Source organism: Monosiga brevicollis, genomic scaffold (assembly GCF_000002865.3).
Source record: "Monosiga brevicollis MX1 MONBRscaffold_15 genomic scaffold, whole genome shotgun sequence".
In the NCBI taxonomy this organism is placed as follows: Eukaryota; class Choanoflagellata; order Craspedida; family Salpingoecidae; genus Monosiga; species Monosiga brevicollis.
Genome location: NW_001865052.1, coordinates 971,122 through 984,270, shown reverse-complemented (window position 1 = coordinate 984,270; position 13,149 = coordinate 971,122). Strand labels below are relative to the sequence as shown.

The following is a 13,149-nucleotide window of genomic DNA, read 5'->3' as shown; positions in this document are numbered from 1 at the left end:
AAATGTTTTCTTGATCATTTGCACCCCCTTTTGAGTACTTGTTTGCTTGTCGTGATCGCCGATAGTTCACAGTGTGGGCTTGTGGCACAATCTCTTCGCGTCACCATGACGTTGATGGGGCTGCCTGTATGTCATTGGCGTCCTTCCTTCCTACGGGCCGCTTCGTTCTTCCCGCTCTTGGCTCGCTTTCTGACTGCGATAATTGCATGACGGTCATTTAAAAGCTCCCTTTGAAGCTAGCTTGCCAGCAAGGCCCTCTCGTGTGACGAATGCGTGTGCAAACCACATTTTTACACCCGGGGCTCACTCTTGCAATCAATTTACCGACAACTACCTTGTCGTTGGATCCCGCCAACTCTAAGATGCAATCATGCCATAGTAGCGAGCGAGCCAATAGGGCATCAGCCATGCTCCAGGATCGCCCTCGGTGCGCCCCGAGCCGCCGTCAAGATCGTGTGGGTCACCGTTCCACCGCAGCTGCGGGCGCTCGTACACGGGCAGGATCTTGCGCACGTCATCGTTCCCTTGGTGGTCGTTGCGCTCGGCCTCGGGGTTGATATAAATATCGCGACGAATCGTGTTGGTCACGGGAAAGTCGATGAGCTCCAGGGGCCAGGTTCGCAGGTTCCTGGTACAATGGGGTCGGTGCCAAGAGAGTTAGCGCAAAGAAGCCAAGGTATCAACACGGCGGGCAAGAGAAGAATATTGCTGAGCTGAGGGTAAACCTACCAGGCAATGTTATCGATATCAGCCTGCGTGGTTAATGACCCATTGATGGCCGTGTACATGACGTTCCAAGGAGCGCTGCGCTCGGCGCGAACCGCCAACCAGGTGCGCTCGACGCTCAAGCTGAGTGCACTGGCCATTTGCGGCAGCTTAGTGAGGTTCAGACCCAGAGCCATGGTGAAGTAAGGCAGGAAGGTGAGTTCGTCATCCGAGTAGTTGTCGTCGTCGGGTGACTTGATCTTCAGGTTGAGCATGTTTTCATCATACTATCATAGCATGAGCAAGCCAAGGCAAGGGGGACAGCCGAGGTGTCAACGGAATTGTGGACCAGAAGATGACTCGCAACGCAACCGAAAGAAACGTCTGATTCAAGCGCTGTGAACACACCTGGTTGTCCGCGGTCGTCAGATTGGCCAGCGCCGCCTCAAACTTGGCCTTTTCGGCAGGAGTCCTAGCGGTTTGGGCAGGCAACGATGAGTTGGCCCGAGCCACTCGCACGAGGAGCCATGGGAGCCACAAAAACACGCGTGCAAACCGCCGCCCGTCTTCCCACGACCCAAATACCATACGCCTAGGAGCCAAGGTTTCAATACCACAAAAACACACCGAGCCAAACCAATCCCAGCGACCAAGTAGGAAAGGATCTGTGCAGCATTGAGGCCACGAACATCACTCCAAGAGCGGTTGTGGTTGATGTACTGAGGATTCCAGATGCCCCATCGTGTGGGTAGGCCCGTAACATCGACGAGGAAAAAGTTGTTGTCGACAATGTGGTTGATAATGTCCAGGAGGTAGGTCTGAGAGCGATCGCGAGTGGCCTGGTCCGTGCCCATGGCATACACCATCATGTGTGCAAACATGTGGCCAACGACCTCATCGGAAGAGGCATCGCCTTTGAAATGCCACCCCGAGAGCCCAGGGGCTTTACTGGCGTACCAGTTGGGCTCGTCCGGGGCTGAGACATTGGGGGCCAGACAGGTGCGCGCCATCAAGCCCTGAACATTGGTGACGTTGACCAGAAGCTCCATGCCCGCCTGAAATTGCTCCAGCGCAGTCGCATGGGCCACGCTCGGCTCGAGGGCCTGGGCTTGAGCATAGGCAGATACGAGCAAGCTGGTCCAGAGCCCGCTATTGTCCTCGGGTCCACCTTGACAGGTGGAGAGTTGCCCGTACCCAGCCATATCACACTCGCCCACCAGGCCGTGACGGTTGTGGCGCGCTTGCAGAATGTTGAGAAAGTGTGTAGCTTTTTGCCGCAGCGTCCACTGCTCCCAAACAAGGAGACTGATTCCGCCAGTGGTGGCTACGAGTGTGTGGGTGCTGTTCAAGGAAACCAGGTGTGTAACGTTGGAGGTGTGAGGCAAGAAGCGGTCACCGTGAAAGTAGCGCCAGTCTGGGTCATCCTGACCGCGGCTGTAGCGCAGCAAGCCTTGAGGGGTACCAATCCAGACGGCACCCGTGCCGGGTTCAACGGTGGTGAGGGTGGCATTGTTCAGGGGCATGCCTTGTTGGAAGTCGTAGCGATTCACCATGCCGTTGAGGGCCCGCTCGTTCAGGCTGATTTCGTTGGCCACAAACAGAATGCCATCCTTATCACAGGACATGTCCCGGACGGGTCCGCCATACACGCCACCCTCCTCGAGCGTCAACTGCGTCACCCACTCCCAGCGACGGACTTTACCGGCACGATCCAGCTGCACAACTCGTTCGTCATTGCCATAGAAGAGCCACTCGCCACACTCGGCCACGGCATCGGCAGGGTCAACGCCGAGCTGAGAGAGGGATGAGGTTCCCGAGACATTTTTGAAGTACCACAGCCCCGTGCTCGAGGCCAAAAGCCAACCAGAGCCATCCTGCAGCTGCAGTGCCTTGTTCACGGTTCCGATGATCCCACTTTCAGCGTGAGCCTGAGCACAGCCCGTCAGACTGGCCTATCCCGGTGTCAGCCGGATGAAGCAGCACAAAGTGAGCCGTACGACAACGTTGGAACGGCAGCCTTTTTGAGGCAGAAAACAAGCATCGATAGAGAAGGAAAGAGGTGAAGGGCAGGGGGACAGAGAGACAGAGAGAGAGACAGAGATAGAGGGACAGCGCGCGCGAGAGCGAGAGAGAGAGAGAGAGAGCGAGAGAGCGAGAGAGATTTAACAACATTGGCACGTGCAGGAATTGGGACACTGACCGTGCAATGGTAGAGGAGCACGCCCTTGGCGGGGTCAACAATCAGGAGGTCACTCAAGCTGGAGCCTGGTAAAGCTTGGGCGCCCTCGGGCAGGTACAGGGGAACGGCAAAGTCACTCAGCCGGCCGTTGTTGACTTGGAGCAAGAAGGGCTGGAGTTTGGAGCTGGTGTTGGTATAGCCGGTAGCAAGGGCACGCTCGGCTCCCCAGGGCTGGAGGGCCGTCACCTCTGCAAAGCCAAGGGCACCCCACCCCTCGATGGCAGGCAGGCCTTGCAGCCCATGGCGATGGCTGATGAGTTCACGATAAGGTTCATCCTTGATGGCCTTCCAAGTGTCGGCGCTGGCTGAGGCAACCAGCGCCAGCGCGATGCACCACCACATCCAGCTTCGACACATCGTCGTCTACTCGAATAATTCAACAATCAATCAGCAAGTTGACAGGTGCCACGATAACATTCACCTCCCTGCACGTCCACGTCCACGTCTTGACCAGCCCACACCCCCACCCCTTGCCATCATCCCGCCCATGCCCCTGCCCCTGCCCCTGCCCTTCCTCCCCCTCCTCCTCCTCCAGGCTCCAGCCTCAAGCATCCACTGATACACACACACACCATCAAATAGAATAAAATTGGTCTCTCAAATCTCTCTCAAAATCTCTCGAATCTCTCAAATCTCTCTCAAAATTTCTCAATCTCTCAAATCTCTCTCTCTTTCTAAATCTCTCTCTCTCCTCTCTAAATTCTCTCAAATCTCTCTCTAACTATCTAATCTCTCTCTGAATCTCTCTCTGAATCTCTCTCCCTCTGAGTCTCTCTCTCTCGAAAGCCCCCTCTCTTTCTAATAAGTATTTTACTTAAAAGTGATTCGCAAAAGGACAGACACGTGTGTGTGTGTGTGTGTTGCGATAAAATTTCTCTCTCTCTCTCTCTCTCACACACACACGACGACGACGACGACGACGACGACGACGACGTTGACGTCGAGGGCAGCGCCCTGGTGAACAGGCAAGAGGTCGTCTTGATGGCAGCCCCGGCGTTGAGCTTGATACAAGCGCTGTGGCTTTGAGGAGCGTCTGGTTGCCTTGTCTTGTTTCACCCGTGTCCTTATGGCGCTTGCTTGGTGCTGCAGGAGGTCCCTCGTCATTATTATTGCCGGCACTGCTCGGGCGTCGCCTGCTTCGGGTCGACGCACGGCCACGGCTAGCCTGCGTAGCAGGCACTTTTGTGGGTTGAATACAGTCCGACCCGCTTACCTTTCGCTTTTGCGCATTGCACACGACCGTGGAGGATGCTGGTGCAGCAGCTGCGCGCCCAGGCCGGTGGTGGCAGGATCGCTGGTGTCGTTCACGCAGGCTGGCCCAGCCGCCCCACGTTGGCGGCCCCGATTAACTGGCTGTCACTGCGCACCCTTGCCTCCAGCCAAACGCTCACTTCTGCTTCAGATGCTGCCAGTGCCAAACCAAACGCCAAGCATCCCAAGAATGCCCGGAAAGCCAGCCCGCTCGCCAAACCTTCCTCCTCCCCCACCTTGGGGCCTCAGACTACACTGCCCGTCAACACCAAGCCAGAAACTGCTCTCATGAAAGCGGCTCACGCTGTCATCGCCAAACACCCGCAAGACTACACCTTTGTGCCCCTCGGCGGCTGTGGCCAAGTCGGCATGAATTGCTCCCTCTTTGGCTACCAAAACAAGTGGCTCATGATTGACTACGGCATGATGTTTGATTTTGAAAGCGGTGCCCTGGGCGCCAACGGCTACGTGGCTGACACCACCTTCATTGAAGAGCGCAAAAAGGATCTTGTGGCCCTGGTCGTCACTCATGGCCACGAGGACCACATTGGTGGCATTGTGAGCAAGTGGGCGGATTGGCAAATCCCCATCTACTGCACCGCCCTCACCGGTCACATGCTGCGCCAGCGCTTCGAGATGACCGATGTTGACCCCAACCTCGTCGAGGCCAACCTGCACGTCATCAAACCCAAGGATCAAGTTGATGTGGGTCCCTTCTCTTTCCACTTTCAACCCATCACCCACAGCATTCCCGAAAGCCAAGCCGTGATCCTTGACCACCAACCCACGGGCAAGAAACTCTTCTTCACCGGCGATTGGCGCATCGACCGGAACCCTGTCATCGGCCCTCCCTTTGATGATGACGCCTTCCGCGCTCTTGGCGATCAAGGCGTGCTTGCCATGTTTGGCGATTCAACCAACGCCTCCATCGAAGGCCATTCCAAAGACGAGCTCAGCACCCTCGACGGCCTGCGCGCCACCTTGCGTGACTGCAACCCAAATGGTCTCACTGTAGCCACGTGCTTCTCTTCTTCCATTGCCCGTATTCAGCTCATGATGCAGGCCGCCGTCGAAAGTGGTCGCACTCCCGTTCTCATTGGTGCCTCGCTGATTCGCATGGACGAGGCCGCAAGCTTGGCGGGCAGCTCATTCGACGCACTCCTGCCTCCCTCTTTTGACAAACCCAACCACTACCACATGTCTCTCACGCACCTGCAAGCTTTTCTTGACGCCCATCGTCATCAGTCCACCCCCGCTGCAAACACCGCCAATTCCACTGAGGATGAAGAGCATGACGTTGATCTGGCCGAGCCTGAGCAGGGTGCCCCCGCCCCGAGTGCGTCAAACTCGGGCGCCCAAGCATCACCTGCTGCCGCCACCCCCAAGGCCGATGAGAATCAGGATGCTGCTGATGACGACGACGAGGACGACGATGACGACGATGACGACGATGAGGATGATGAAGACCTTCTGGAGCGCGTGAGGGCCGACGCCAAAGTTCGAGCCGAGGCCGAGGAGGCTGAAGCCCTGGATCATGCCTCGGCTGCCCTTGGGTTTCTACCTGGTCGCGCCGCCCGCCTTGTTCCCCCGGGCAACAAAAGCGGTGAAGAACCCAGTGCCATCGCGGCCCACCTGCGACCCTCGGATCTGTTTATCATCGCCACAGGCTGCCAAGGCGAGCCGACCGCCACCTTGCCTCGCATGGCAGCCGCCAACATCCTCGGGCCTCAGGATAATGTCATTTTTAGTGCCCGCACCATCCCAGGCAACGAGGTCACCTGTCGACGCCTCCTGAACTCTTTGCGTCGCGCTGATGTTCAAGTCTTTCAACCTGGTGCCAAGTATCCCATTCATGTCTCCGGCCATCCCTATCGCGGCGATCTTGAGCATATGCTTGGCTTGGTAAAGCCATTGGCCGTTGTCCCGGTTCACGGCGAGTTTATTCACCAGGATGACCACGCGCAGTTGGCTGCAGTCCGAGGCGTGGCGCACACCATTCTACCTGCCAACGGCGACGTGATTCGAATCTCTAGTTCGGGCGAGCTTCAAAAACTCGCCAATTTTGAATGTGAACCCCGTGTCGTGGTGGGTGGCACCAGTGTCTTTGCGCCCGATGCGCACATGCTTCGCGACCGCGTCCGCATGAATGCCGAAGGCACTTTCGTCCTCTCCGTGGCCCGCGCTTCGGGCTCAGCCCGGGTAGCCGTGACCTCTCACGTCGTGGGCGTGATGGAGAACACCCATCTGCCCAAGCCCGCGCAACGCACTCTAAACCGCAGTGTGCGCACCATCATGCGATCTACTGAGAAGGATGTCGTCACATTGCGCCGTGAGCTCAAACAATGCGTCACTAGCTTCATGTACCGGACATACCGAAAGCGCCCTGTGGTTATGGTTCACATTCTGAACGTTGTTTAAGCTCTTTTGAGCAACGCTGTCGTCACGCACAGCCAAAGGGTGCCGACTATGTCCTTTTATACCCTGCTTCTGTGGCAGCACCACTTCCCTTTGCAAGTTGAATGTCCTCTTGTGTGCGGCCGCCCCCTAGAGCTGCGTTTGAGGCGCGTTGCCTTGTCTCATTGTGCCCGAGGTTGGGCATGAACCAGGCCGTGCGCCCCGATCCATCGACACGCTGACCTTTTTTATGTGCATGACTCTTTGACGTCTTGGTTTTGGTTTTGTTTCCATCTTGTTTCGGCACCCTTGCTTTTGCTTTTTTTGGTTTTGTTTTGTTTGTTTTTACAAAGTCTATCTCCCTGACATCACGCTCGTGATGGTCACGCTGAGCTTCCATGAAGCCTTGGGTTGCTTCAACCCAACCCCCCTGTGTTTTGAATTTTGGCATTTGTTGTGGCCTCGCCGAGCGCCACCATATTGACTACAAATCCGTATTATCCAAAGCTGTCGCTTGTCGTTCAATTCTCGCTCACATGCACACAATGCATCACTCGATGACTTCAAGCAAAAAATGGGGAAGCGATCAGACAAATAGAAACAATGATATCCTAAATAACGGGAATGCGACCGGTAGACCGCGTCGTGGTTACTCGGCGCGCATCAGCCGTCTCCTGCGACAAGATTGTGATATTATCGCTCAATGTGCTAAGTCGTGTGGCAATGTCATCAAAGTCCGGGCGTTCAGTCGGGTTTGGTGCCCAACAATCACGCATGAGTCGCGCGAGGGCAGAAGGGCAGTCGTCCGGGATGCGCGGCCGCTGACCCTCCATCACTGCCTTGAATAGCGCAGATGGATGCGAATCGGGCCCCATCAGATGGGAAAACGGTGTGGTGCGCGTGTAGATCTCGTTGAGGACAATTCCATACGAGTATACCTACAAATGCGTCAGGCAAGAACACAGGCGTCATATCAGGCGTCGATGGACAACTGAGACCAAGTGCAATGTGCAAGAGCCCGTCTGGTCGCAAATGTATTCAACGTACATCGACCTTGATGCCATAGTCTTGCCGTTCGAGGACCTCGGGGGCCTGATACAGCGGTGTTCCGACACCGCGAGTCATGGTATACGAACGAGCCAAGCTCGTTGCATCATCGCTATCCCCATCCCGGGATCGACTGTACCAAAGGATGCACATGATTCAGGCAAAGTGAATGAGCAGGGGTCTTCGCTGTAGCTGTGGCCCGGCATCAGAATCGGTGATCCAACCAAGCTACCTCCACTGGCAGCTATCCCTTGGCCTCTCAAAACTCACCTAAAGGACGACACGCCCGATGTCAGGAGCGGCTCGGCCTCGCCATTAATGCCCACACGAGCAGCCTCATGTGAACGAGGTTTGGCCGAGCGGGATGGCTGTCGCCGCCGCGATCGTGCGTTGGAACCGCGCGAAACTCCACTGCGTCCATCAAGATCAACCATGTCTTCTCGCGCTTGGTCTAGCAACTTGGATGTCCCAAAGTCCGCCACCTGTACAGAATCATCACATGCATGGAAGCTGAGAAGACACTCAACCCAAACACATATCAAGCAAGCCAAGGGCGCACTCCTACCTTGACGACGTAGGTATTGGTGACGAGCAGGTTGCCTTTTGACACACGCGCACAAGCGCTTCGCGTTAGTTCGACCAGATTGAACCACATGCAGGGCATCGTGCTCCCCTGCATCGACGCCACCCAAGCAAAACGCACCTGTTTTAAAGTCACGGTGAATACGAGGCGGGTCACAAAAATGGAGAAAGCGCATGCCTTTGGCTGCATCGAGCGCAAAACGAAGTTTCAGATCCAGGCCAACACTGCGCGATACGTCGTGAATGAGCTCCTGGAGCGAGCCCAATTCACAGAATTCCGTCACCAAAAATGGTGCGCCGTTTCGAAAGTGGCCAGCACCAAAGAAAAAGACTGTGTGTTCCGATAGTCAAACACCAAGCAGGAGGTTAGCTTCAAAGTCCCATTCAGAGAGCGGCACACAACGACACAAAAGACAGGCGACGCGACCACTCTCCTACCCAAGTTGGGGTGACGGACTGATCGCATAAACTGAATCTCGCGCTCAAACTCGGCGGTATAGCTCTCGGCATCGAGCATCATGAGCTGGGAGCTCAGCTTTTTGACAGCCACGTCAAAGTTACCCATCTTGGCGCGGTACACCTCGCCGTACATGCCCCGTGTCCGGCGATCGATGCGCTCACCGAGGACCAGCTCTTCCTCACGGATAAGCCAGCCCTTGGAAGCATCAGTCAGCTGTCGCTGCATCTGTGTCAGCTGGGCCCGGCGCAGCTTTTTGTGGCGCTGCCACTGCACCCAGCGTGAGCGAGCCACGGCTCCGACAACCAAAGTCGCAATCAGGAGCGCACCGCCAATAATCCACCACGGCTGTTTGCAATTGTCCAAGGCCGTGAAGCCAAAGGTGCAAGAACAAACTGGGGCGCCACCAACGAGGGAGCAAGTTCCATGATGATTACAAAAGTCGTGACGACACACGTTGCACATGGCGGGCGAATCTGCGCCGGTGGTGTTGGTGGACAAGAACTCAGTGCACGGCGAACAACAGTGATGACCATCGCCAGTGGCATAGGAGGATTTGGGGCAATGCTCACACGATACCAAAAAGTAGCTGTGCGACTGCGTCCCGTTGATGCACCCAGGGCGTGTTCGCCACAAAAGACTGGACGGCTCGCCACGAGTGCCCTGAAATCCCCCAAACACGTGCAACGCGCCACTAGAGATCACGCCAGCTGCATGTCGTAGCGAAGGGAAGTCGTCGCACTCTGTATCATCCAGCAGACTGCGCCACTGGGCCGCACCCGAATTGTTCAAAAGAGCCTGGCGGGTCATTTTGGACAGATCCAGCTCCCACAGATCGCAGTACGAGCAAGTGAATGACGAAGCAGCGCAGGCTGCCTCGGACATGAGCGTCCCATTGATGAGGCGCTTGCCGCCGTACAAGATCATTTTCGTGCCGTGAGCCACGGCAACAAATCCTTCACGCGGTGCGACGCTACCACGCACGGGGTCAGGGAGCGGACTCACACTGAACCAGGCCTCGGATTTGAGATCGTAGATCCAAACATCATTGAGAAAACGGGTGCCTTGGCGGGACAACGCTTGTTCGCCGCCAAAGAGGACAAGCATGGGAAACGGGACGGAAAACGTCAAAAGGGTGGAGAAGAAGCGAGGAGGGGGCAGAGTGGCTTTAGCATTGTTCGAGAGGGACGACCAGGTCTGGCTATGCACGTTATACTTGAGAAACATGGAAGGCCCCGTGATGGAGACGTGTGTAGCCCAAGCACGCATGTAGTAGCCACCAAAGACATACATATCCGATTGCACGCGCTTTTGGGGATCAAGGTAGTTGTGGACGGCGGCAGCATGCCCAGCACGCGGCAGCTTGGCATTGACCATGGATTCATCCATGTGGTTTTCCAACGCAGACCACTGACCAGTGATGCCCAGCCGTGCAGGGGTGTACATGAACGTGCGGCCCACAATCGTATTTTCATTAATATCGGCTGAATTGCCGCCAAAGATGACGTATGCGTCATGGTTCCCGTAGGCGAGGCCAGGAATTGGTAATGGTTCATTGAGAGTGTACCCGGACAGTCGCACCATGCTATGCCTGTGCTCACCAGCGCAAACCACGCAAATAAGAAAATTGAAGCCAAGTGGACCACACGCACAGCAAAAGAATGAAACACAGCTGAAGTCAAAAGAAAACAGCGGCCCAGGGGCAGGGGGGCACAGTTAACTGAGCAACAGGACGTACTGATAAATGGGGCCAGGACTATTGGTATTGACGTCAACAGTGTGGTCAATTTCGTCCAGCATCCAGCTGCCCTCGTCAATGTTGTACAACCAAGCCACACCTGCAACGTCAGCGATGGCTTGGTGATCAACGTCACCGTCGTAGAGACCACCAAATAGAAGCATTTTGTCGTCGTTGCAAAAATTCCAAAGCGCGTCGCCCCCACCATATTGCGGCCAACAGCTACCCTGGCTGCACGCAGCACCCACGGGGCAGATAAAGTCTTCCATGCCCAAAGGACGCTGGCATCCGCGATAAGTGAGGTTGTTCCAGGTCCAATCGGTATCAAGGCAATCACACAGCACATCCCCTGATGGGTCCTGCATTCGGGGCCGACCGTAGCGCAGCGTTGTGTGCTCCACGCGGTGAAAGGGGCCCTGAAAATCGTCCTGCAAAAACAGGACGAGGTTCATGTTTTGTGGTCGCGGGTAATACTCTGTCATATCCGTCGTCGTGTAACTGTAGTATTCTTCGGCATAAAAGCCGCCGTAGAGGAGAATGGTCTCGGCCATTTGCAGGTCGCTATCAACCATGGTGGCTGTATGGCCCCAGCGATCACGGTCGGCCAAGTAGCGTGGCGTGGCATAGGTCAGGAAGGTAAAGGCTGAATTGCCTGGGTAGTACCATGAGCTGAGGTTAGTCCAAGTGCGCATCACCTCGGCTGTCGGATCCATCAGCCAGGAGTCGCGCAGGTGGTCACCATCACCCGAGGCACCCCCATGCACGAAGATAAAGTTATCTCGTGTGGCGGCGGCCACGTGACTGTGACGGCGCATGGGTTGTTCGCCCTCGAAGGTGGCGGCTCCCACCTTGACCCATTGAAGGTTATCTAGATCAGCCAGATTAAGAGCCCAGATGTCATTGAAGTAGGAGCTGTTCGCCTCGACGGGAATCTCGGTATTGGCAGCGCCGCCAAAGATGATGAGCGTCTCATTGTAAACCCCACCCACATCAGTAGCCACCACCGTGGCGGTGTGCGAGTGGCGGGCCGGAATGTCGGTCCCATTGGGTGCGGTCGCGTTGAGGCGACGCCAGGTGAGATGCGTCTGATTGAAATTGGTGTGATTTGCATCAGGGCAAGACAAGATCCAGAGATCAGCGAGCGGCACCATGGTGGTGGTCCCATTGTCCGTGGTGAGGCCCGCACCACCAAAAAGGATCAGTCCCCGCGAGGTTGAGGTGAGTGTGTGGCCTGCCCGGGCCATTGGCACGGGCTTGTTTGGGGTGGGTGAGATTGAGTACCACTGGCGCGGATGATTGGCCACACTCCCCATAAGCAGCCAGATCTCGTCACTAAACTCGACCGCATCGAGGCCTACGAGAAGCGACGTGATCGTGGCACAAGGTCACAGTCAAAGGCTGTCTCAAACAATACCCGACCAGCGCGCTGCTGATAATTGTAGGTGCCGGTTTTTGCTGAGACGAAAGCTAGTTTTGGTGGGCCGACCGAATTATGGCACACAAACATACCTCCCCGGGGTCGTGGAACGCCATGTTCGCAGGTAGAGCTGATGTCTTTTCGTGGAATCAGACCTGAGTAGACGCGACACAAGTCAGCAGGTACATTGCTTGAAGATGGAACGCATGGTAGGAGGCAACGCACCTCCGAAGCAAATCATGGCGTTTTTGGCACAAGTGGGCGAGCAGGCATGTGCAAATCGGGGGCGCGGTATCAGGAAGGAGTCCTCAAACGTCACGTTGAACCTGAGACCACGGACGCATGCAAATAAAGGGGTNTGTGGGCACCAGGCCACCACGTGAGTTCAACCAGGTCATGGACTGGAAAATGCCATGTATGAGCAAGCACACACCAAGCACGCTTGAGCAAGTCAAAAATCCAAAGATCGTTGAGGGCTCCACCGGAGTTGTGACCGGACGTGTTGGCCGTGAGTGAATCTTGACACCCGCCAAAGATGACCTGCCAGGCGGACAACAGCGAGATGATGGCAGTGTGGGCGCCAAGAGGCCCGTGGCTGGCGCGATGTGGTGATGGAATGTGCAAGAGAGAGTCACGAACCAGAAAGGTAGTATTAGATGTGGGCTCGTGGGCGGAAATGGCCGAGTGGTAGGCGCGGGCATCAGGGATAAGCATCCCCGTCACCAACGGCTCATAGACGTTGATGTTGTCATCTTTGACCACCACCGAATCAGCAGAGCAGATGGCTGACTGACCCGGCACTGAGCAGGAAGGATCAATTTCCTCTACCTCGCTGGTGGCAGACCAAAACGTTTGCGCGCTACCCCAGCCCAGGGCAAGCCCGAACAGGATGGCACCCCGTATCACCACGACCCAGGACATGTCGACGATGGCGCTCACGTCGGGTTTTCCCTCCTCCGCTTGGGCTTGTCACCCCGTCTCGCACACCAGCAGAGCAGCAGCAGCTCGCGGGCCAAAAACAGCCAGTGCGCGTGTCTCTCCCAAGAAGTGCTAGTCCATCAACACGGCCCCCGCCATCTTCACACCGGTTGCCTGGGCCACGAGCAGTTTCAGAACGCTACACGACCCCTCCACGTGAGCCCTTGCGCAGAGCCGCCAGACGGTATCCACCCTTTCCCTCGTTCCCCCCACTCACCCTTGACCCCCCTGCCCCAACCCGCAAATGCAATCCCGATCCTCATCCCCTTCAACACCACCCACACGTACCCAGAGTGCTTGCTCACCCGCCGCCAAATGCACCAACTTGATGGCGAACAGGA

General features: G+C 56.3%; 3 protein-coding genes across 3 annotated transcripts; 1 reads left to right on the top strand and 2 right to left on the bottom strand.

Annotated features, from left to right (window-relative positions):
• Positions 1-302: 302 nt before the first annotated feature.
• On the bottom strand, positions 303-3,301 carry MONBRDRAFT_33081 (uncharacterized protein; the record flags this gene model as incomplete). The annotated part of the gene is made up of 5 exons (XM_001747071.1): positions 303-628; positions 730-992; positions 1,114-1,177; positions 1,333-2,657; positions 2,906-3,301. 5 exons carry the CDS (start codon positions 3,299-3,301, stop codon positions 358-360), a joined length of 2,319 nt encoding a protein of 772 aa, XP_001747123.1. The 3' UTR covers positions 303-357.
• An 891-nt stretch (positions 3,302-4,192) lies between these two features.
• MONBRDRAFT_33080 (uncharacterized protein) lies at positions 4,193-6,730 on the top strand (the record flags this gene model as incomplete). The annotated part of the gene is made up of 1 exon (XM_001747199.1): positions 4,193-6,730. One exon carries the CDS (start codon positions 4,193-4,195, stop codon positions 6,611-6,613), a length of 2,421 nt encoding a protein of 806 aa, XP_001747251.1. The 3' UTR covers positions 6,614-6,730.
• A 685-nt stretch (positions 6,731-7,415) lies between these two features.
• On the bottom strand, positions 7,416-12,751 carry MONBRDRAFT_37707 (uncharacterized protein; the record flags this gene model as incomplete). The annotated part of the gene is made up of 9 exons (XM_001747070.1): positions 7,416-7,527; positions 7,637-7,769; positions 7,907-8,118; positions 8,202-8,236; positions 8,657-10,347; positions 10,414-11,767; positions 11,923-11,985; positions 12,056-12,156; positions 12,264-12,751. Coding segments are annotated over 9 exons (4,188 nt in total), but the record flags the coding sequence as incomplete, so codon positions are not given.
• Positions 12,752-13,149: the final 398 nt, after the last annotated feature.